Source organism: Stegodyphus dumicola, chromosome 8 (assembly GCF_044657685.1).
Source record: "Stegodyphus dumicola isolate Sdum_Otavi_A_Nest chromosome 8, ASM4465768v1".
In the NCBI taxonomy this organism is placed as follows: domain Eukaryota; kingdom Metazoa; phylum Arthropoda; class Arachnida; order Araneae; family Eresidae; genus Stegodyphus; species Stegodyphus dumicola.
This window is the reverse complement of record NC_140775.1, coordinates 8,673,584-8,697,879: the sequence shown is the minus strand read 5'-3', so window position 1 is coordinate 8,697,879 and position 24,296 is coordinate 8,673,584. Positions and strand designations below refer to the sequence as shown.

Below are 24,296 nucleotides of genomic sequence, written 5' to 3'. Positions count from 1 at the left end.
ATTACAACTCCCAGATTTTAATTTGTTTGTTTCGAAATTTCAGTTAAGAATTGTTTCCTATTCTGAGCTAATTCTTTAGTGAATTGTCCCGATTGTTATCATTTATCTCTTTTTTCGGTTTTGATAACGTTATGATACATTTATCTAACAATGTTCGATTTCATTTAATTTCTTCAACGGTTGCTTCTTTTATTTTGCTGTTATTTCTAAGACCATTCATGAAGTATGAGATTTAGGGCGTTTTTCAGATTCCCAAAGTGTATTTATCTTCTTTATCTTTGGCTCCAAAAGTTGCACCATAGTTGGATATCCATTAAATTGTCTACAAGAATGGGAAAAAAAATATTCGCTTATCTTTTCGCAAACTACAATAACTGTTACCTACGTATTACATTCCTAACATTATTCTTTCACGTAACAGAGGTTTAAAGTCTATTACTAAAATTTTACAATAGTGACCATTCAGACTGTATAGAATTTAGAGATGTCTCTTTTGAGAGCTAATTTCAATTTTTGTCCTTCTTTTCCAATAAGACCTGTTTCATTTATTGTCAGTAATTACATTTCAAAGTATACTAGCTGTTACCCAGCATTCTTTGCAATGCTACTTAAAGGAGCGGAAGTGTTTGTGTTTTAATTCTGCTTATTGAAGTGCTTCTGGATGCACAATATTTTTTGTTGTTTTTCTATCTGGTACGTACACATAATAAACCGGAAGGTTTACCTGAGCGTCAGCAGGCCACATACAATTGCCCACGTGTAAATCATCCAAATTTAATCCACAAACTCATATCGATTCTCCCCGTGCTTTTTGGTGGTCATTGCAAATCCGAGTCAAATCTGAAACTGCCAAAGTTTAAATGCGATTGGCATATGTGTCGGAATCATTGGGACAGATGGCAACAGTACATTTCCTTTTATATTAAATACGCTTTGCTGAACGATAACACGCTTTAAAATATTTTAGTTTGGGCAATGGCAGTGCATTTCTTTTAAATAGCCGAGTTTGTTTATTAAATTCGAGACAAATTAATATAATTGGGTTTTCGCTGGGACAACACTATGTTTTGATTAAATTTTAAAACATATACAGGGTGTTTATAAAGTCCCGGACCCATTTTGATGTTTAATAACTCATAAAATAATGAAGATACAGGTGACAGGTGACAGAGAACGAGGGCGCCTGATGTTTAACATAGGTAAACAGGCATATGCCCCGCGTCCTCCACTATCTAGTGGCAACAACTCCCTGGAGCCTCATCAGGCTGCCTCGGGAGTTTATTTGGATCCTTATAAGAAAGTTACATGGCCATACAAGGGCGATTGACATAGTCTACATTGCGAGTGATGTGTATGACATTTGAAAGTTTTAGGATTACAGTGGTTACAGGAAATCTAAAAAAAGGGGGGGGAGTGGCATAACAATATAAGATATAATACACATAACAACATTGAATAACCTGAAACACATAACACTTATAACATTTAAACCATACAGTACACATAAAAACACTTAAAATACACAGAAGATACTCACAGACTACTAAGTAGAGTACTAATAATGCATTCATATGATGCTGTTAAAACATATAATGCTGGGCAGGTGTGATACTATGTGATATATAAAAACGTGTAATAAAACTGATAAGATCACAGGATGCAGAGCAGAGATAAAGCTGTGATACTAGTGAAAACTCATGGTGCATGCCAGATATAAAGCACGCTTGCAACATTGCCAGATATAAAGCACGCGTGTATACTAATTAAAACACATGAAATGAAGATACAAATAAATAAACTTATGGCATTTATTGATGGAATAACTTATATATTTTCTTTTTCAGGTTTTCATATCTTTGTTTTTGTAAATATCGTCTGCGCGTGTGGTTCATTTCATATAATTTCATTTTCCAGTCTAAATATCTGTACTTTTCTAAATATCGTCTGCTTATTAATTGCATTTTTCTCTCTTTTGTTTTTGGCAACTATTGCAACGTTATGGACTTTTTCCTTTAGAGATTTGTAAAGGACAACGTTTACAGGAGGAGAGTGTCGAACATGGATGACCTATAAACCAGAATGACAACCGCAATAGCCATTGTGGATGCCGACATGCTTGTCGGTACCTGGTGTGAAATTGAATATCGACTTGATATTCTCCGTGCGACGAAGGGGGCACACGTTCATTGACAAGGGTTATGAAACTTTTTGAGTCTATCTAACCATTTATGCTATTAATTTTAATCTATCTTTATTATTTTATGAGTTATTAACCATCAAAATGGGTCCGGGACTTTATAAACACCCTGTATATCTCATCCTTTGCAGAGTGGCAATGCAAAGCTTTTAAATCACTGAGTTTTTAATCAAAAGGTTGTTCATTTAGCGTCAAATATATGTATATTGTATAGACAGTAGGTTTTTTTTTTTAAACAAAAGACGTGAAAAATGTGCAGTGCCCTCTCCGGGACTCGAGCCTGGAACTCCCGAATATACGTCCAGAGTTTGCTACCGTTACACAACGAAGGCATTCTGGCAGGAGGGTGAAAATACCCTATATACCCTCTTTTAAAGGGCGACTGGGAGTTAGGGGACCCAATCGCCAAATCCTGGTAGTGACGAATTATCGTCAACCACCTTTTAGTTCGGGCGCCACTTGTAGAATCGTTAGGGTGGTTTTGAAGCAGGAGATGTAAAAAATGTGCATTGCTGTCACCGGGAGTATAACCTTGAACCTCCGGAATACGCGTCGAGAATGCTTCCAATTACATCACAAAGGCCTGGAGAAAATACCTTATAATATAAAGAGCGCGGACCCAATGGGCTGGTTGTTGAGAAATCTTACGTAGATAGTGACCATTCTCTTGCTTTGAAGATCAAGTGTGGCAAGTTTCGTAGAGGTCGGAATTAAACTGACGATTTGCATGAAAGATAGACAATCAAACATTCACTTTTATATGTACAGCTTTTTGATCACACATCATCATCAGCATATTAAATCATCATCTATAAGCATATTAATTCAAAAAAGTGTGTATAAAATGAGGAATTTTAAAAACGAGACTCATACTGAATGCTAGCTAGTAAACCCTGGATTCTCTAACGAATCGAATATTTTCTTAAGGTATCCGACTACGTTCGACATCCAGACTTTGGAAAATAGCACAAAAAGTGTATTATTAGTGTTATTTAGCAGAATACTACTGAAACTGAGTCGATAAGCATATTATTAAAGTATAATTTTTGGTTTTTTTCTTACATTTTAGATAAAAATATGTTAAATTTCTGGATTATAAGATATATTCCCCCAAAAATATTTATCAATATTTTACTTTTATTTTGGTCACTTATATTTGTAATGATATGAGGAATTTAAAATCTAAGTGATAATGTAAAATGTTTACGAAATATACCTGTACATGCACTAGCTACTTTTTGAGAAATTTCTGTCTTTTTATTTACAAAATTGTCTGAAAAAATTTTAAATAGGTACATAAACCTAAACATTTAGTCGATTTAATTCACAACCTTTCATAGAATATTTGTGGAAAGTTTCATAAAATTACTGTAATAAAATATTAAATTAAAGATTTTTAGTAACACAAAAGTTAAAAAAAAGTTTTTCAAAATATAGGTTTAACGTAATGCACACACAAGCAGAAGAAAAGAAAATGTAACCAAGTTTGAAAATTAAGTTGCAAACTTAATCTTGTTCCTGATTACTTAATGACAAATAGAAAGGTTCACTAATTTTTTGCACTAAGAGTAATCGCTTTGCTTTGGAATACATTTATACTATATGGACAGCGTTTATACTATATGGACTATATGGACAGCGTTTTTCAAAGTTGAAAATTGCCCACCAGCGCGAGCGGTAAAATCTATTAACAAGGGGCTGACTGCTTTGGGCGTTTTCGTGATTTTCCTCATGTGTAACGTGTATCCGAGTCAGTTTTCCTTAGAAAGTTCTTCATGAAAGCATTTCTTTCCTTAGGCAGTAGTTCTAGTAGGCTTTGCTATAATCAACTAAACCAAATCAAACAACAGTTTAAAATTAATAAGAAAAGATCAGGACTGACCGATAAGCATCCACGGTTAGTGATGGAGATAATTTCTGGCAATTTATTTTAATACTCGGATATTATGCAAACAAATTTTATATTTACATACAAATTTATAATTATTTAATGCAAATATATGTATTTTAAATTATGTGTAGACGAAAGATTTATTAAATAAGGTAAAGAGATTTGTCCCACTCTGAAAGTTTTCATAATTTTTTTTGATTAAAATAAGTTATTTAATGATTAAATAAACATATTAAAATCATTTGACATAAGTGCCACTCTCCAATGTTCATATATTTAGCTGTCAACTTGCTTGAATTATAAAGTGCAAACTAAAGCAAATATCTTGCAGGTACTAAATTTTAGAATTTAGATAGAAAATAAATATAAATTAGAATTTTTTCTTTATGATTATTGTAAGCGAAATATAAAAAGTAGTTGAAATGTTTTTATTTTGTTGATAAAATTCTTTCACTTAAATTAGCCTGTAAACTGTGCATTTGGCTCGCATGTAATTTGAATTTGGGACCACTGCAATGCGTGTTTTGTAGAATGTTCAATTTTGCATTGCTTCTGCATTTTTGCGTTTAAACATATCTTCGGAATGTGCGAAATGAACTACATTCCTGCGTACCTGTAAAATGGGTATTTTTCAATTATAATCTTTAGTATTACGAATTTAGGTTTTTCTCTATATGTAGGTCAAAAACGTATACTTTCGCGGGGAGGGGGAGAATGAAACAACAAAAGGCGCCGTAGTTGCTTCATTCTTTTTATTTTTTTCACGCTATCTTATATTTCCCCCCCCCCGCTATCTTCGTTTGATTTTTTGTTCCTTTTAGTCGATTCCTTTTTTTTCCCCTTCTTATGTATGTGTGTGCGTCGTTCTTTTAAAGACAAATATTTCAGCATCACTCCAGAATCTCATCTTCTTTTTTATCATTTTCGTTATTTCTTTTCTTCACCCTCAACTGAACCCTCTAGAGGCAGTAAGTGTTGCTGAATACTGGTAGTCCTGACTTGGGTTCGAATCCCAGCGAACAGGCTGGCTGCATGGGCGGCTTCGAGTTTTTTGTTTCATGTGTAACACGTATACTAGTCAGTTACCCTTACAAAGTCCTCCACGAAGGCATCTTTCCTCTGAGGCAGATAGCCTTATTGCGCTTTGCCGCAATATAATAAACCAATGAACCAATCACCCTCAATTTTCAGGAACGCACTATGAGGTGCTTCATAATTCCTTTTAGATTTCTAATGATAACATCAAAGAATAGAGAACAAAAATGCTTATCAGCACATTAAATACCTGCCCATATTTGCATTTGTAATGCGGAATAAAAATATTATGGATTAGTGTACTTCGATATTCTGCAATAGGAGCTAATGCTCCAGTTTAAAGAAGAATTTGCAGTTTATTAATACCTCCAGGCTTAATTGCTGCCAAAGTTGGACAGGCACAGAACATGCCAGATATTCGTAACTTAGCGAGTTAATTTGCTCCTAAGGTCCAGATATGTGGCCCACCAGTAGCCGAGCGATAAAGTCCCTGAACACTAGTAGTTCGGTCCTAGGTTCGAACGGGCTGCTGCATGGGAGGTTTCGTGGTTTTCCCCGCGTTTAACATGTTCATAAGAGCCATTTTCCCTTAAAAAGTCCTACACGAAGGCATCTTTTCCTTCTGTGTAGTGCCTTAGGGAGGAACACGTAAATAGTAATAATAAGGTTCAGGTATGATTTGTAACCAAGAAGGGCTGACATTGATATTTTACTGTATTAGCTCTACAGATTGCGTATTTGGTGGGTCCCTAGATACTTAGCTTTGTTTACTCTGGGTACTTTCTCATTTAAATAAATAGAATTCAGTTTGAATTCCATGCTTTGTCTTGTGCCGCCTTACTGCTGTTATGCTCAAAGGTTTTTATAAAATAAGAATCATGTGTTTATCTATTTACTTAATACTAAGCTAGTTTACTTTCGAAGAAGTGCGATAAATTAAGGAATAGAAAATTTAGGGAAAATCTCTTCTCATCCAGTTAGTTCCAGAAAGTAATTGCAATGCAGCTTACTAAATTATTGCAATCTTCGTGAATTTGCATGATATTCGCTTGGAATTTTTGTATAAGTTGACCTAAGTGCTAGGCCACGAAATTATGAAAGAAACATTTTATCGCACGGGAGTCAAAGATTAAATTATGAAAGAAACTTTTTGTCGCACGGGAGTCAAAGATTAAATTATGAAAGAAACTTTTTGTCGCACGAAATATTAGCGTTGACTAAGTGCTAGGCCACGAAATTATGAAAGAAACCTTTTGTCGCACGGGAGTCAAAGCTTAGCGTTTACTAAGTGCTTAGGCCACGAAATTATGAAAGAAACTTTTCGTCGCACGGGAGTCAAAGATTAGCGTTGACCTAAGTGCTAGGCCACGAAATTATGAAAGAAACTTTTTGTTGCACGGGAGTCAAATATTTTGTGTCTCACTCTAAATAGCGAGTACAAAACTTTTCTAAATATACGAATAGGGACCAGAAGAATGTGTAAAAAATTAGATTTTGTATTTTATACATATTTTTAAAAAAAATTATAAATATAGAAATGTGAATCTTTGAGTCATTTGAAACCTTTTTGATACTGGAAGCAGGACCGAAGCTAGACATTTTGCCGGCCAGTGTAATGTCTGCTGATTCTACGTTTTGCAGCCTCGCTGAATTCTAAATATTTTACATTCCTAAATTTTATTGTGCGGTGCTTCGCTAAATTCTAAAATATCTGCCGTTCCTATAATCTGCCGCCCAGTGCGGCCGCTATAGCTGTGAGGTGCCTACACAATAAAATGGCCATCACTTCTGGCCTTGGGAGCGGCCAATGCTGAATAGGAAAGCTCCTGTCATTGATAAGAAAAGTATTCTTGGATTACTGGAATTTTTTTTGGATTGTACTCACGCGTAAATGTAATCACAACAAAAGGGATGAAAAAGTCATTATTTTGTGAAATTTGTGCAAAAAACTGAAAATTTTAGATCGAAATTCACAAAAACATCAACCATCACTGACAAGAAAATAATGACGATAAAAACATATTTTTGACTTGTGCGGTTATGTATCACAACCATAAATGAAGTTCAGCGAAATAAAATAATTGAACCATAAATGAATGAGTGGAGAAAATAATTGAAAAATATTGATTCACTGGTAATATATGGCCAAATATGTTAGCCTGTAAAGACATTAGGTTATTTCAAGGCCGGAGAGATGAAAAATGAGCAATGCCTTCGCCGGGAACAGTACCACGGACCCCTGGAATACGCGCCCAGCGTGCAGACCACCACACCACGAAGGCATGCCAAAAAGGCGGGAGAAATACCTTATAAGCCAACACTCAAAAAATTTTTAAAAAAGGTACATAAACTATTGAAGGAAAAATGATGTAATTTAAATGAAGTTAATTTATTAACTCTTACTGTATATCATGCATAATAATGTACAAACACCAAATGCAAGATTTCAAGTGATTCTAGGAGGGACTTTCAGAGTTATCATTGTTGCTGTGAGCACAAATCATAAAAAAATTTAATCACAAATGACATTTGAAGTTTTCAGATTGACATTACATGTTATACATACACAACTACTCACGTTGCCAAAGGAAAATGAGAAAATATGTAATAAAAATACTTTAATAGATTCTCCATGTATATTAAAATTCTCAAAATTATTTGTTAAAAAGTAACTTTAAAAAAAAGCGAAAATAGCATCTTTACTTTGCCTTTTAAACTTTAACTTCCGGTGGGTCAGACAGTAACTTCCGATTTGACGTCCCTCAGAAAATCTGGTATAGCTCCACTTCTAATCAACGTATCAAGGGGGAAAAAAAGTTGTTTTTTGATAGCTAAGAATGGAGCTTTTAAAAATGTTAAACTAAAAAAAAAAAAAATGAGATTTTTAGCTAAAAAATATGCTTTTTGAACGAGATCTATTACCTCAAGCAATTTTAAATAAGCATCATGTGAAAGAAAAAATGAATGTATTTTGACGTGGAATTTTAATTCTATTATCATCATTCATATTGCAAAGATGTCGCGACATATCTTTCTCGGTGCCTCTTTCACAATATTGGGCTAAATCAAAATCGCACAAAAGATATTCAATCTATAGCAAGCAGGTAGGAGTCCGAAGTCTATTCTGCCCATCTTATCACAAAGCTAAAGCAAACAACCGACATTTACAATCTTGGTAGTCTCTGCTGTGTTGTGTGTCTTTTCTGCCTTCAAGACAATGCCGCCATTTTCTAATTCCAAAGATTTCAGGTAAAATATTTTGTATGTTACGATTCTATTCCAGCTTCTTATTAGATAATAATGTTTCGTCCTCAGAAGTATCGCGGGCAATATCGAATCAGAAATAATAAGTTTGTAATAAGTATTATCGGATAAGTACTGATGAGCTGAATTTATTCCGGATTATGCAGTTTACGTATAGTAAAGCCAATCCGTTAAGATACTAAATGTTTAACAGATGTAACAAATTATGTTTTTCATAGCGGGTGGACATCCAGAAACAAGCGTGCAAGAAGATAACTATGTAGAAATGATGTACAAAAGAAAAATATTGTTTCCAGTTGTAAAGTCCCATAAAAATGTTTTCAAGTAAATTACATTAAACTCATAAACTTATAGAGATATATGTACATATGACAAAAAAATTATTTTCCTCTTAGTTATATATACGCCTATTCAAGATAAAAGATATGATATGCTTATAAATTGTACGTATTTAATGTTTTTTTTTTTGGATCACAATTAATTTTTGGCCCCTTTATCATTGACAAAAATTTTTTTTACATTTTTTCTACACTTTTTCCACTCATTTTTAATTAAATTTGGTTTACTAAATACTCTTTAATTAGCAGATTAAAGTAAGAATACAGAATTTTTGAAGATTTTCGTAAAAGTAACCAGAGACAAAGCATTATGTAAATACGCCATCACTGCAGCTTTTATTGTAGGAATTTAGTCCATTAAATATCAATTCTTTCAGGAACTATGACCGTAATCGGTTCTTTTTGACATAAATGTAAATTTTAAGAATTCCTTTTTGAACGGAAATATTTTATAATAATAGTTGAATTCGAATGCAGATTGAACTTGAGCTTAGAGCTAAGTTAAAAAAAGAGTAGCTAACAAAGCTAAAAATGCAATATGAATGTAAATAATAGCTAGAAATGTAAAATAAGCGAAAAAAAGTAGCTTGCACATATATTTGCTCTTCCACTTGTTATACACTCTTACGTTTATTTCTCGTTATGTTTTTTTTCCAATATTTAGATAAATTTTTATAATATTCTATCAAACAGGCGAACTTCTATTTTATACTATTACTTACCTAAATGTATCGAGTGAAATTATTTAAATTTATTTTTAAGGAGAATCTGGGCTTGATCAAACCTTTTCGTGCAAAAGAAGCATTTAAAAGCAGAGTTGGATGCATTTAGATCAGCTAGTTTTATACCCATTTTTTTCTCTTCTTCTTAAGCCATTTATTTTGATATAATATGGTTCATATGATGCTTTTAGAAGTCTCCATCTATATTTAGTTTAAAAAACATTTTCTCTTTTAAAAACTTACATTGTTGAAAAATGTGTTACTAACGGTTAAATTTTCGAACTAAAATCCTCAAAATAAAAACCATGATAATATAACCGCATAATTAATAACCGTTTTGTTTTATTCGATAAAAAATCACTTAGGAATATTTCTTTTGTTTATTAAATATTAATCATGCTATCTTAAGCTTATAAAAATCATGACATTCTCCCTTTCGATATCTCGTGTCGTAAGTGGTTACCCCATACAACTAGCAGTTTGAAAATTCGTGTTGCAAATCTCGGAACTTTTCATGCTTCTTGTTACAAAAATCATAATAGATCTTTACAAACCAATTTAAAAAATCGACTGTAAGTTATGATATATGAGGGCTTGTAATATAACTACTCTAATTAGTGCGGAAAAAAGCGTATTAGACCTGATTATTGATGCTTCTTTCCTTAAAATGTGAACTTGAAAGACCACACCCATAGCACCTTCAAAAGAAGATGTTGATTTAAGCTTACATACAACGGTGTAGTAGAATGTTATATTTATACATAAAATACGGTTATTTTTTCTGATGAAATAACGGAAGAAATCTATTTGAACAAGTCTAAAATTAATATTTAGTAGTCATATTTTTCTCGTACAGTTTTATACGATGAATAGGTGACGTATTATTCTGTTTACAAGAAATGATTTATTTCGTATATGTACATTGATAAATTTTTATAAAATGAAAAATATATTTAAAAAAATAAAAAACAATTTCAGATTTAGTTAATATTTTGATATATAATTCCTATATAGCTTATTATTACTCGTTTTTCTGTGTCTGGAAATGATCTGCTTTTCCCTCCGATACACCGATATTTTTGAGACGTTATTGGGCGCTTCTTTTTTGCGATGCTATCTGTTCTGTAAAAATGAAACTACACCTACATCAGTTGGATGTTATAAGCCAGAAACAACATTTGCAGCTTAAATTACTAAAGCTAGGCTTTAGAGAGCGCTCTAAATTTTGAATTTCGAATTTGTTAGCCCAAAGGAGCAATTTTTCCAGAAAGGCTATTAATTTCGTTTCGGAATTTTGCATTGGTTCACTATAAACGGCGTTTCCCTTTCCAAACTGTTGCCACCAAATACTAGAGCCCTGCATTATTTTTAAAGAAATTAAATAATGAAGAACCTACATGAAAAAGATATGATACGCTTATAAACATTTGAAATTTCTTCGGATCACGTTTATTTATTTTTTTTTCCCTTTCTTTTATTGATCAATTAGGTTTTGTATAGTTTTTCTTCAAATATATAGTAATACTAATTAAACTGTAATAAATATACTTTTCCTACTCATCGTTAATTCAACTTGTTTTTCTAAATGTTCTTTAATTAGCAGAATTCTAAAAATTTAGTGAACAAAGAATTTTTGAAAATTTTTGTAAAATTAAACAGGAAAAGAGCATTATGTAAATACCCATTACTGCAGTTTTTATTTTAGAAATTTTAGTCCATTAAATGTCGACTCTTTCAGAAAGTATAACCGTAAGCGATTCTTAACTGTAAATGTAATGTTTCTCATATTGTGAAGGAACGACGATCCTAGAGCCATCGAATTTTAAATAACGTAGTCCTCCATCGAAACATAGGCACATGGAAGCCCAAATTTGGAATTTGTTTTATTATTGATATCATACTTTGTAAAACTTTAACGAATTTCTGATTAACAAATTTTATGATTTCAAAGCGAGCAATGGCATCACTGCACGAAAAAAAAAAATTATCTCCAGCGCGTGACACTGTGTATCGGAAATTCTAAAGTTATAATCTTTCTAAATTATTTTGTGATATTGTTGTTATGGTTTAAGTGCGAAGAGCATGGTATTTAATAACTAAAGGTAACACACGAAACGTTAAAAACCGCCCCTGAGCGTAATATCAAATCTGAAAGCTTTCAATTTTTATATTATTATTTATTTCATATTTTAAAAACTTTTAATGACGCTTTCATTAAAAACTCAAAGATTTGAAAACGATCAGTGGCAGCACTATTCTAAACAAAACATTTTTATATTCAGCTCTCAAGACTGTTTGTTGACTTTCGGAAAATGTAAGATCTTTCAGTTTTAATTAATAAACTCGGTTCCATGAAAGCAATGTATTGCAGCAGCTGGAAATAAAATACTTTTACTTTTCACGCGCTAGCGTGCTGCTATTCAGTTAAAGCCTATGATACTTTCAAATTTAATCTGGGAAATTAAATAAGCGATTTAAAAGTAATAAACACAGCTCTTAAAAATACTTTTTTCTACGTTTTAAGGTGATTGATTTAAATAAACATGCATGAAATTATGACATGACTCATTAATGACATTCAGTATGTCTATGAAATTACATTAGATGGGCATTTCAAGATCAATATATAGTTTTTTATGATAACCATTTCAGATTGTTGGCCGCGCTAGCCGCTAATTTTTAAAGAAATCATATAGTGAACATAAAAATATGTATGGCAACCTCTAATCGTCTATCGAGAATTCTAAAGATATGCAGTTTTTTTTTAAACATTTTGTGATTTTGCTGTTCAATCGAATTTTATCTGGAACAAGTGCTAAGAACGTGTATTTAATAAAGTTAATACATCAAAAGTTAATAATAAGAAGACAAAAAACATTTTTGTTAGCCATCTTGCTAAATAATCTGAATACTGATATGATGAACAGAGAAAAGATTTTAAAAATATAAAAATGTACAGCATTTTTATATTTTTAATAGCATATTGGGAATTCTACACAGATACTCCTATGAAGCTTAGAAAAATTTTGTGATTTTGTTGTATGTGGTGTAAGTGCAAAGAAAACGATGCTCAATAACAAAGCTAAAAAGACAAAAAAAGAAAAAAAAAAGGCTTAGCGGGAGTGAGCGCAAGAGCGGAAGGGTAAACTGCGAGATCAGCGAGAGCGTAAAGTCCTTAACAAACCCTTTTGGAGACCCCTTTAAAATCTGAAATCTTGATTTAAAAAAAAAAAAAATTATATTTATTTCGTCTAATTTGAAATTCTACATCAGCGCGTTACTGCTTTCAGTTATTCATTTAAAACAACTGTGTATGCTTTAGCTTAAGATACCTTCATAATCTGAGCAATGTTCAGAAATTATTTTTAACTTCCTTTTGTTATGCAAAACTTTATTATTTTATTAATTTTATTATAATTTTGATGTATAGTATATGCATGATTATTTTATTATAATTTTGATGCATGATTTGAAGTAGAAGCATGATTGAAAATTGTCTGTTAAGGAATATAATCCTCGAAAATTTTATGTATTTGTGGTCATTCATGCATTCGTAAAGTGCATGCGTAGAGGTTAAGTGCAAAATAATTCTTTTTTTTTTTTTTTTTCTTTTTTCTAAGTTTTCAAATATGAGCATATGTAAATAATCAGTATCCGTAACATTTTCTTAATTACGGCTACTTGATTAGATTAGTTAACATTATATTTCCATAATTACGGCTAATAATTAGATTTATTACGTAATATTTTCGGAATTACGGCTACTGATTAGATAAATTACCCAATATTTTGAAAATGACTATTGATTTTAGTTGCTGAGGGATAAATGTGTCTGTAAAATATTATCAATGAGAGAGGAAGTAAAATATAACATATTATTCGTAATATATCATTTTGTTCGAAAATAATGTTTACAGCTTTATATTCTTTTGGTAAAAATAGTAATAATAATAGTAATGATTGTTTGGGTAAGTATTCCCAAGCTAAGTCGTAACCAATGAATTTGTCTAGTTCAAACAAAGCATTCGGGAAACTGAGGCACATGACCGATTGTGAAAATGGAAGCCACCACAGTTCCGAGGACTCATCAGATGAGTAATTATGATTATGCTCAGTTATGTGATATGTATGATGGATCTACGAGTACGAATTATCTACCATTTTCTACTTAAATTTCGTTTATTAAACTGTAGGTCGGTCAAAGCGAATTATTGCAAGGTACATAACTGCATTCTAAGTACCGTTCTAAATTAACACGAACACAAACACCGATATAAAATAACCAAAGCTTGTGTTTAGATTCACTGTGGAGGACAAATTGATGATAATGTTTGTTTGTTTTCATGAAATTTCTGCGCTTAGCTAAAAGGTTAACAAATTATTCACTTCCAGAGCTGGCTTCATGTTAAATTACTTCATCAAACTGACAGGATTATCTACTTTAATACTCTCCTTTCGGAACGTCTTTGTCAAAGATGTAGAGACATTAGGTGTTTTTTTTTTTTTTGGAGCAGGAGAGATGAAAAATGAGCAACGCCTCCACCGGAAATCGAACCACGGACCTCTGGAATACTCGCCCAGTGTGCAGACCATCACACTACGAGGGCACGCTAAGAAGGCGGAAGAAGGCGGAAGAAATACCTTATATAAATAATATTTAAGATTTCTTCTTTACCCTGACTTGCCACTCTAAGAGGCCTACAGATTGGAGATAAGATTTAGCTCGAAGCTATAGCAGGAAGATCGCTACCATACTTCCATCGTGACCATTTGGAATAAACTATCTCCTTGTAGCATTGTTCCATGGATTTAAAAAGGGCATTATATAGTGTATGTGCATTGAGCCAGTGCAAAGCATGAAACTTTTATGTGTATGAGGCCTATAAAGACTTTAATGTATGAGGACCATAAAACAGCAACAAAATAAATAATTTTATGATCAAAGTAAAGCTTTCTCACTTAAAGAAACTGTAAAAAATATTTAGCTTTTTAATTCGAACTTGGTGCAATAATACCATAGAATGATGGAAAAACACCCCCGAAAACATATCAGAAATACGTATTTTACATTAGAAATCAAGTATCAAAATGGAGGTTTTTATTTTTGTAGCTACATGCATACATTGTTTTTTTCCATGCATACATTGTTCCCTGGCGGAGAACTGTAATCAAAAATGAAGTTGTTGATTTGAAAATTTTGAATTATAATTATAACAGAGCATAGTAACCTTAAACGTGCAGAGTTTTTAAATCTTAAATAAATATTTCCGTTGCTAAAAAGGCTAAGAAGCTAGGATTATTTTTAAGGAGTAATGCTTACAGGCTTACAGTTCAGGCAAAATTAGGCTACAAACGAATTAATAATGTATATAGGAAGAAAACATGTCAATTTGAAATTTAAATTTACTCAAAATTCAGCTTTATATTAACTATCAGTTTTGTGATTTTCACGAAGGACTGGCACGAAATCACTTTTTTCAGAGAGAAGAATTTGTTTTGCATCTTTGAATAGGAATAGCAGCTTTTACAAGTTCAGGCAAAATTAAGCTGCAAAATAATTAATAATTTTTTGCTTTATTACACTTAAGGTAGCCTGCTCTTTTAAATTTATAAATATAGCACTGTAAAATGTACTTTTCATTCGGCATAAATCGGTTGGAAGTTTATCAGTAACTCGTTATCGAAATTACCATTTACTTTTAGATCCATCACCATAAACCATTGATCATTGATACTTTCAGATATGTTTGGTTATGCAGTCTGTTTACTTAAAATTATTCAGATTTGTTCCAGTTATTTTTATTTACACGATATAATTATTTTGTATTTCTAGTTATCCTTTTTTTTCTTTAGTTAGTATTATATTATGTTTAGCTCGTTTATATCTGTATCTTACGCATTAAGAGGCAATGTTAAAGAAATTAGACTTGTTTACGGCTTGTATTAATTAATAAATAAGCAAAATTAGGCTTCTTTATGTCTTATTTTAAGTTAATTAATAATCAAAATTAGGCTTGTTTATGTTTGCATCTTAAGTATTATCAGCATTAAGATGCAAAAGAAAACAAAGAAAACACATTTTGAAACTTTAGCCGAATTATCGAAGATCTTATCTATGAAGCTAGTCTTCTTTTCCATTTATGCTTTGATCCATGTCCTGTATGATGACAAGAAATCTTCTGGTTGGTCTTGTTATTAAAATATGTTCATCAATTTACGAATGCCATCTAAAGAGGCAATGGCCCAGATCATAACAATGACTTCAATTTACAGCTATGAATTTAAGATGAAACAGTATTTCTCCAAATAAAGGACCCTCAAACAAGAAAAAGGAAAAGCAGTGAAGAATAGGCTAATGATTGTTTTTCCTCATGAAACGGACTAGGCATTAAGAATGTGTCTCTTCAAAGTCGGACTGACTATGAGATACTTCGTTGCAATGCTTTGGAAAGACAGGAAAAATATTTGATCCAGACGATTACGCTTGGGCAAAGAAAGGCCGAATTGTTTAACCAAAACCATCAAGCCAGAATGCCTGAGGCGGCAGCAGTTCTTAGAAATAAAACTAGTGATGCTTCCTCATCAACCACCAGATATATCACTATGAGACTGAATTTCAAAGAGGTGGATTTTAATTTTGATTCCGTTGGGAGTATTTAGGCCTAATTGCAGATGGTACTAAACATATGATTTCTAGACAGTTTTCTAGTCATCTCACAAAATAACAGGCGAATGTTTTGTTAGAAATTGAGACTAGATTTTATTCTGGTTAGTACTCAAAATGAGGATGACAATTTGACATTGTCCTTTGTTTCCTATCAGCTTTGTGTTTTCCATTTTTTGAGATAGTATTCTTAGAATAATTATATATCCTATACCATAATACTTATAGTCATGCAGTAAATTGAATCAACAATGTATTTGACACAACTGGGAATGTGAATAAGAGCTGATTTTTATCAGTAATCAGTGACGAAGGAGTGCAGATTTAGTACCTGGTTCTTAACTCTTTAAAGGGCGGTGATTGCCTACAAGTAACCACCTTTTCTATTAAACGTCTTACTCACGTGTGTGAGTGGTTTTCAAGACTGACCGTTTCTGAAGTTCCATTGCAACTCAGTGAAGTCATCAGTGTTACAAGAACGCACAAGAAAGGAAGCAAAGTAAATATTCCGTGCCCAAAAATTCTGCATGACTATAATAAGCATAGGAATTCTGCTGACAATTTTGATCGTCTGAAAGTTGATTATGAAATAGATTGGAAGTACAAAAAGTGGTGGCATAGACTATTTTTTCATTTTCTCGATTGTTGTGTTGTGAGTGCATTTATTATACATAAACAGCTAGAGACATGGTACAATATCCCCATAAAGGTATATCAGTCTTTATTGGCGAATACGATAGTAGCTAGGAATCCAAAATTCGGTCGTCAAGGATGAAAAAAAAAACAGTTATTTCAATCAAGAAACATAAGCCAGTAGTTGGCGCAGGAATTCGTCTTCAAGAAATCAACCATCGAAGACAACATCACGACGATGTGCACTCTGCAGCACCAAGAAAAAAGCCTGTAACAATAGGGTGGGAATGCAGCACATGCAAAGTTGCACTCTTGAAAAAGAACAACTGATGAAAAAGAACTACTGTTTCCATGAGTACCATAGAGACTGTTTTGGAGGGATGTGTTCTGTGGGCGGTGGTCGCTGACACTAACCATCAAAAGTTGTCATTTTTTCACGCGTCTTGGACAAAATACGTGTAATTGTCGCAAATAATTTCATTGTAACGTGCTGATATAGTAAATAAAACAAGAGTTTTGCTAAAAATGTTAATTGCTTTTTCCTGTTCCTCAAAGAGTTAACCGTATTCGCTTTAATGATTTTAATTTGTATTTTTGCCATTTTCCTTCGCTTTGAGGAGGACCGGAATTCTCGGACGAATAAGATTTAAAAAAATATATCGAAATGGTGCATCAGCTAATTCTGGATACAGAAAAGCATGGATTTTGTTTTTGTAAGGGGAACTGTAATTAAGTTCGACACACCTCCTGACCATGTCCACATTGATTGGATTCCTCTTCTTTCTTGTTCTTTTACATTCTTTTTTAATTTTTCTTGCAATAATTTATTTTAATTTTTACATTTAAAATACTCTTATTCTACATTTATAAGATTTTATGACGTTCATTTGAACTTCAATAACCGTATCCGCTACATTATAGAAAAATGATGCATTTGGTGTGATATTTGCAGTTGGGTAAATGTACAGCTTCTGTGAAAGCTTTTTTTCATGATGAAAGATGTAGATTTGATTTTTATTGCATATTCCATGAATCTGATAAGTAAGTGTTAAAGTTTAATTTAAATGCATATCATCTGTAAGGCTTTAAGATTGAATTTCAAATTGAATCAAATCAAGTTGAATATTCCTTTTTGATTGTTTGGCTTGGTTTGTCTGCTTATTTCTACTTCGAAGAATTTCTTCTTGGTAGGCTGTAGGTAAACATGTATGCAAACTACGTGGTTAGCAAGATTGATTCTAAAGTATGCGTCAAATTTCAGACATAAATAATGCACAATTAAAGTAGAAATTTAGAGCTAAAACTATTTCCAAATAGCAATCTAAAGAATATGTTTTAATTAATAAATTATTTATAACCTATTTAGAACTAACACGACCTTAGTGATTAAAAGTTTCATTTATTCATATTGCAAATGCAAATAAATGAAATCATGAAACAATATTTATTTATAATAAAGTATAATTATTACAATATTTATTTATAATAAAGTATTATTTATAATAAAGATATACTAACTCATAATTAAAATTACTTTTAATTTATTTAGATATTATCAAAATAACAGCTTACAACTAATTAATTTATAACCACTAAATAGTACCAATTTATAACTACCAAATAATAATTATTTATGGTTGATTAATTAGTAATTACGAAATAATACCAATTTACAATTGATCTTTATTAATTACTTTGAAAATTAATCTGTTAGTTTGATTTTTTGCTTTATTAATGTTTTGAATGTTAGCAAGATTCGTTTTTCATTACAAGAGCATTTTAGCCTATAGAAACTAATACTATGTAAACATAAATCCGTGAAATAATTTATAATTTGTTCTTCTACAGGGGTTGGTGGAGTTCAAGAACGGGACTAGAGCAGAAGCTTATCATCTTATCATCTTTGCTTTTCGTTTTATCTTTCTGTTTAGTAATATCAGTAATAGTCATCAATAACCGTAAACCAGGTACGTAATAATTAGTCCGACGAACGCTGCTAAACGGGGTAATTTATATTACCTTCATAACAGCATAGTTTTCTTTATGTGGTTATGAATATGAGACTTTTTTTTTATTAGAATGCAATAATTTTTTTTTCACGCAGATTGCTTTCGGTGGCTTTACCACAGTTGTGCAGAACGTTAAGCAACGTACTATATTGAAAACCGTCATTTATAATTTTAACTTTCTTAGTCTGGCTAATCTCTGATTGTGCAAGTTAGGTTTTTAAGCTTTTTTAAGCTTTCAGATGCATATTAAAATTAAAAAAAGAAGTATATCAATTATAAAATTCCCGACAGAGTAGAGTATAGCAATTGAAGAATATCATACAGTGTGAATATAAACAAACTCACATTACTTGCGAAACACGAATGAAACGTAATGACACGTACTTTCATACCACGTGCGAAATGCACTGACACTTTGTACAAGAACTTAAAAAATAAATAAATAGAAAGAAGCATTTAATGTTCTCTGTTTTGCGTCAAGTTTGATAGAATTTATAGAAATATCATTTTGAGTCACAATTAGCGGAAGAAAAATTTATAGTCTTATTGCTAATTCTGAAGATCATTTACTTCCTAATTGCATTTTAATGTAAATTTAGTTCTTAGTTATCTTTAATTTTCTTTACAGCATTACAGAAATAGAAAATCACATTACTTCTGTTATAGCTAAGCGAGGAAACAAACTTTGAATTTTAGGGAAGAAAGCCACCTTAAAGGTATAATTAAAAAAAAAATTGGTACCTGTTTATTTGCTTGGATACGGTAAAGCATATAAAGGTTATCTGCTGAGAAAGGCACGCCTTCGGGAAGGACACATTTTTTTTTTAAATGGCTAATAAAATATTTTTGGTACCATTTTTTATAATCTAATATATAATAAAATAGTACCACTGCGAACTATATTTCAGACTTTTTTTTCTGTAAAAATATATTGGAGCTGATCAGCGAAAAGAAAAAAATGACTCCGAAGGCTTGGGACTCCATGGTTAAAAAGATGTTATGCGATCTGCTTAACTAAGACTGTTCTGAACTAAGACTCTTCGGCTTCATATCTGACCACTACTGCTTTCAATAATACAATTCTTATCTTTCCAAAGTAGAAATTGATTAAATCTCGAGGTCTGGGATTTAGTATTCCTTTTTTTCTCCTTAAAATTCAAATGTAAGTATATTTTATCAAGTAAGAACAAATTTACCAAGTAGTAATGGAAGTATATTTTACCAAATTTTCAAAATCGAAATTAAGGTATCCGTAATAACTCATTTCACTTTACATTTTATCATTTCACGTGCGATATTCACGGAAAGTAGCAACATGTACTGAAAGATAAAACCTGTAAGATAAGGGACGATCACAAACGTATCATTTTTGTAACGAAATACATTTGATTATTTCAAGTTCTTTTAAAACAGCATAGCGTGTTTTGAGTTATCTTTAAATATTGCACGGTGTCTGAGTGCACGGATACTTGTCCGGACGGAGTGCTTCCACATTTAAGAAAGATCATGTATGGGCTGTTCATTAGAGACTGATACAAATTTGCATAATTTGTTTGATATATATTTTAATTTCTGTTATGGATAGTATTCTCAGCGAATCACTCTGTTCCTTCTTAACTGTCATGCTTTGAGTACGTATTCGAACCCGTAAATCTCCCAAAATGGCGTGCCACCAATGGTAAGACAGCTTCAGAGAATTTTTGTGCAACGATTTGTGAATATAAGAAGAAGTAAGTCATATTTTTAAGTTTACATTTCATATTTTTGTACTAACTAATACATTTTGATGAAAAAGCAAAAAGGTGACTTAAATGCTCAAAATCTGAAAATTAGTAAAAGTTAATGCTACGTGTAACAATTAATAGAATTTTACACTTATGTTGATAAGAAATAAAAGACATTATTTAATTAACTTCGTTTAGTATATTTTCACGAGAATATGTGGTGTAAAAAAGAAAAGAGGTACTTGCGTTATTAGCGCAACTACCTTGGGGCACTTTGGCTATATTTTGGAGAAGCGGAACGTGGTTTGGTGATCTTTCAGTTTACAACTTATAACGGATATGGTTCCCTAAAGAACTGCTATGCGAATGGTTGCCAGAGTTTGGCGATTTTTAAAAATTTGGCGACTTCTACCAAGGTGGTTGCGATAACAAGTAAGTGCCGAGAAAGAGGCCTAAGTTTAAAATTCTATCAACTGCTGTACGTAACATTAATTTTTACTAATTTTGAATGCTTAGGTTCCCTTCTTGCCTTTCCGGCAAAAAAATTATTTTTTGTTCCAAAAATATGAAGTATAGAAGTAAAAATATTACTTAGTTCTTCTTGTGCTATTCATTACACGAAAATTCATTAAAAATGTTTCTAGTCAGAAAGTCTGTCAGCATGTCTGCTGTTTATCCTTGCGCGATGATTTGTAGGTACGTTTTTTTAACGGAATATTTTGTAACACAATGTTTTAAAAGTTTTTGCACCGTTTTTTTTATATCACGATGTTTTAGAGCTCAAAATGTTTTTTCCCTTCCAAGATATTTTATACGACGATTTCCCTTGTGTTGTTTTCGACGTTAATCCGCGATGTTTTCCCTACCAAAGGAATTTATTTAAGAATTTCTTGTATTATACATTACGTCTTTTTCGTACTACATTAGCTTTTTATATTCTTAAAACGGACAAAATATTAAATTTTACGTGCACAAAAAGCAAGAATAAGTGATCTGGATAACAACAGTTCTGAATAAATGAAAGTCCAGACAGTTGGAGTTCAATTCTTCTCGACTGAGATCTTTTCCTTTATAGAACAACACACGAGAAACATTTTTTTTCTTTCAAAACAGAAAAGAAACGCATCAAAGTAAAATATAAAGTTAGAGAAAGCAGTAGCCTTGTGTTTAACTGATAGATGGGCCTACATTCTCGTTCTCTTTATTCCTTTTTAGTATAAATACACTGACTACCAATAAGTATTTGGACACCTGTGCTAAAAAAGAAAAAACTAACTTTATTCAAAATCAGTAGTTGGTAGAGCCTCCACGAGAGGTAATTACAGCGTGGACCCTCCGGGGCATCTTTCCACAAGTCTTTGTATGACAGCTAGTGGTATTTTCTTCCACTCGGCTTGGAGAAGACATAGAAATTCCTTCACCGATTTTGCACGGGTAGTGCACCCCTGAATTCGGCGATGCAACTTGTCCCAGAGGTTCTCGATAGGGTTCAGGTCTGGACTCTGGGCAGGCCAAACCATTCGATGAACTCCATTGGCACCATACCAAGCCTTGGTTAACGTCGAAACATGACAACTGGCATTGTCGTCCTGAAAGTAACAGGGGTCCAACCCGTAAAACTGCCACAACGTAGGAAGCACATTGTCATCCAAAATAGTGCAGTAGGCATCGGAGTTGAGCTTACCATGAATGGGGACCAAGGGTCCCAGCCCACACCAGGAGAAACACCCCCAGACCATAATTCCATCTCCGGCGAACTTGACTGTTGGCACAATGCATTCTGGCAGGAGACGTTCTCCAGGTAGACGTCAGACCCAGACCCTGCCATCCGAACGGTAAAGGGTGAACCTTGATTCGTCACTTCAAAGAACCCGTTTCCACTGATCTACGGTCCAATTTCGATGTGCTTTGCACCACATTAACCGAGCAGCGCTGTTGGACTTTGTGATCAAAGGCTTATGGGCAGCAGCACGACCATGAAAACCAAGCAGATGTGTTTCCTTACGGATGGTATTCATTGAAACAATACTCTCGGATACCTGTTGAAACTCCTCGCGGATGAGGGCCATCGGTTGGGTGCGGTTCTTCCGAATTTCTCTGGACAGCACTCGTCGATCTCTATCTCCCAGTTTCGTTGGTCTGCCGACTCGGGGCACGTTCCGACAATCACCGCTCACCTTCCACTTCTTAAGCACATAGGCCACTGTCGATTTTGGGTACTTCAGATCGCTAGATATGTCCCTTAAGGATCGGCCACATTTGTGATACCCTATAATTATATCTTCTCGAAATCAGAGAGCTCCGAACTGCAAGGCATCTTGCATGCGACTAAAGCCGATGCTGTTTCCCACACGATATATACCGGCGGAGTCCGTGAAATACCTTAGGACCGCAGATATCGTCATTTGCATAGGTGTCCAAATACTAATTGGTAGTCAGTGTATAACTATGGCTTTCCTCTCGCTGCGAATGTTTTGCTCCTGATGAAATGGGATTTGTACTTTTGCCTCGAAATCGATATGGTCTTGACTAAAATCTGCTTCGAACACACGATTATTTCTGTGCTTAATTTTATGATTAATTCCTACTCCAGAAATGTATATACTTCAACATTGCCTATTGGCCACTGTTAAACTAAATATGTTGATCTTAGTTCTTATAACAGCATTCTGATTTTCAATGTAAGTACTGTTAATAAAAAAATTAATATGTTCATTTCATTTCCTTCTTCATTTAAGACATATTCTTTGTATTTGAAAAACTTTTATCCCATTTAAAATGAGCTGATAAGGAATAAATTATATTTTTCGCTAGACGTATCACGTTAACAAAAGTATCACTACAGAGAAAATGTTTGGGACTTACTTGTCCTTCAATAGAAAAGATCTCCCCTCCTAAGTCTTTTTTTTTGTATTTATTTTCAAGATAATGCTGATTGCCTTATATCGTAGATTTATTTCTGGTCCGGGGCATTTTCGTGGTTTCCACATGTGTGACGTGTATACGAGCTAGTTGTCCTTAGAAAGTCTTCCACGAAGGCATCCCTACCCTTAGGCAGATAGCCCTCGAGTGCTTTTCCGTAATTAAATAAACAAATCGTTTTTAAAATCAAATAAACCAAACCATTAAGTCCATGTTCGTTATAATGAGAAAGCATTGTACCTGTTAATTTAAAGGGTATGTAAATAAAAACTTTTATTTTATTATTTTCAGGTGGTGGAGGGAAAGGACCAGATTTGACAACAACTCTTGAACCTATAACAGAAACGACACTGAATAATACTAATACAACCGAAGTTACTGTTACAGAACCGTCAACAACTGAGGAGCCGTCTACAACTGTGCCATCGTCTTTATCTGGTGAGAAAAACAATGAGAACAAGAGTAAAAAGTCCTGGTTTGTAGCACCTGGAGAACAGAAAATTATCGAAACAAAGCCAAAAGAGCCAGATCAGGAAAAACCGGACCTCCTTCTGTCGCCGAGGGCAATGTTAGATACCATAGCACTCGCTGATGTACCCTAACGTGGAGTGCTTTCTGAAATTCCTTTTACACACATGACTCATTTAAAATGCCAAAAACTATAAAAAGCCGTCAAAAGTTTTACATAAAAAAATCTGAACATTTATATCGTTATTAAGGGAATGGTTATTTTTCGAAGTTTCTGTTATATATATATATATATGGTTATAATTTTTTTTTAATTCCAGTAACACCGCGTCTTAAGCAAATAATTGCACTCAAGTTCCCATCCTATTTTAAGCCGCTTATTATCAGAATCCTTCTATAAAATGCTTTATGCACTTTTTCTACAGCTCG

The 24,296-nt window shown here is 32.9% G+C and overlaps 1 protein-coding gene across 3 annotated transcripts in view; it reads left to right on the top strand.

Moving 5' to 3' along the window:
• The window catches only part of LOC118182308 (uncharacterized), a 54,564-nt gene that overhangs the window by 20,205 nt on the left and 10,063 nt on the right, over window positions 1-24,296 (top strand). Inside the window, exons 3-5 of one of the 3 annotated variants that reach the window (XM_085821557.1) lie at window positions 13,459-13,542; window positions 18,593-18,711; window positions 23,691-23,837. In XM_085821557.1, coding sequence (XP_085677683.1) covers window positions 13,459-13,542; window positions 18,593-18,711; window positions 23,691-23,837 — 350 coding nt within the window. Of the gene's footprint in view, window positions 1-8,215; window positions 8,373-13,458; window positions 13,543-18,592; window positions 18,712-23,690; window positions 23,838-24,296 lie in introns of those variants that run through there. The other 2 variants (XM_035351646.2, XM_035351644.2) reach the window with 2 other exon arrangements.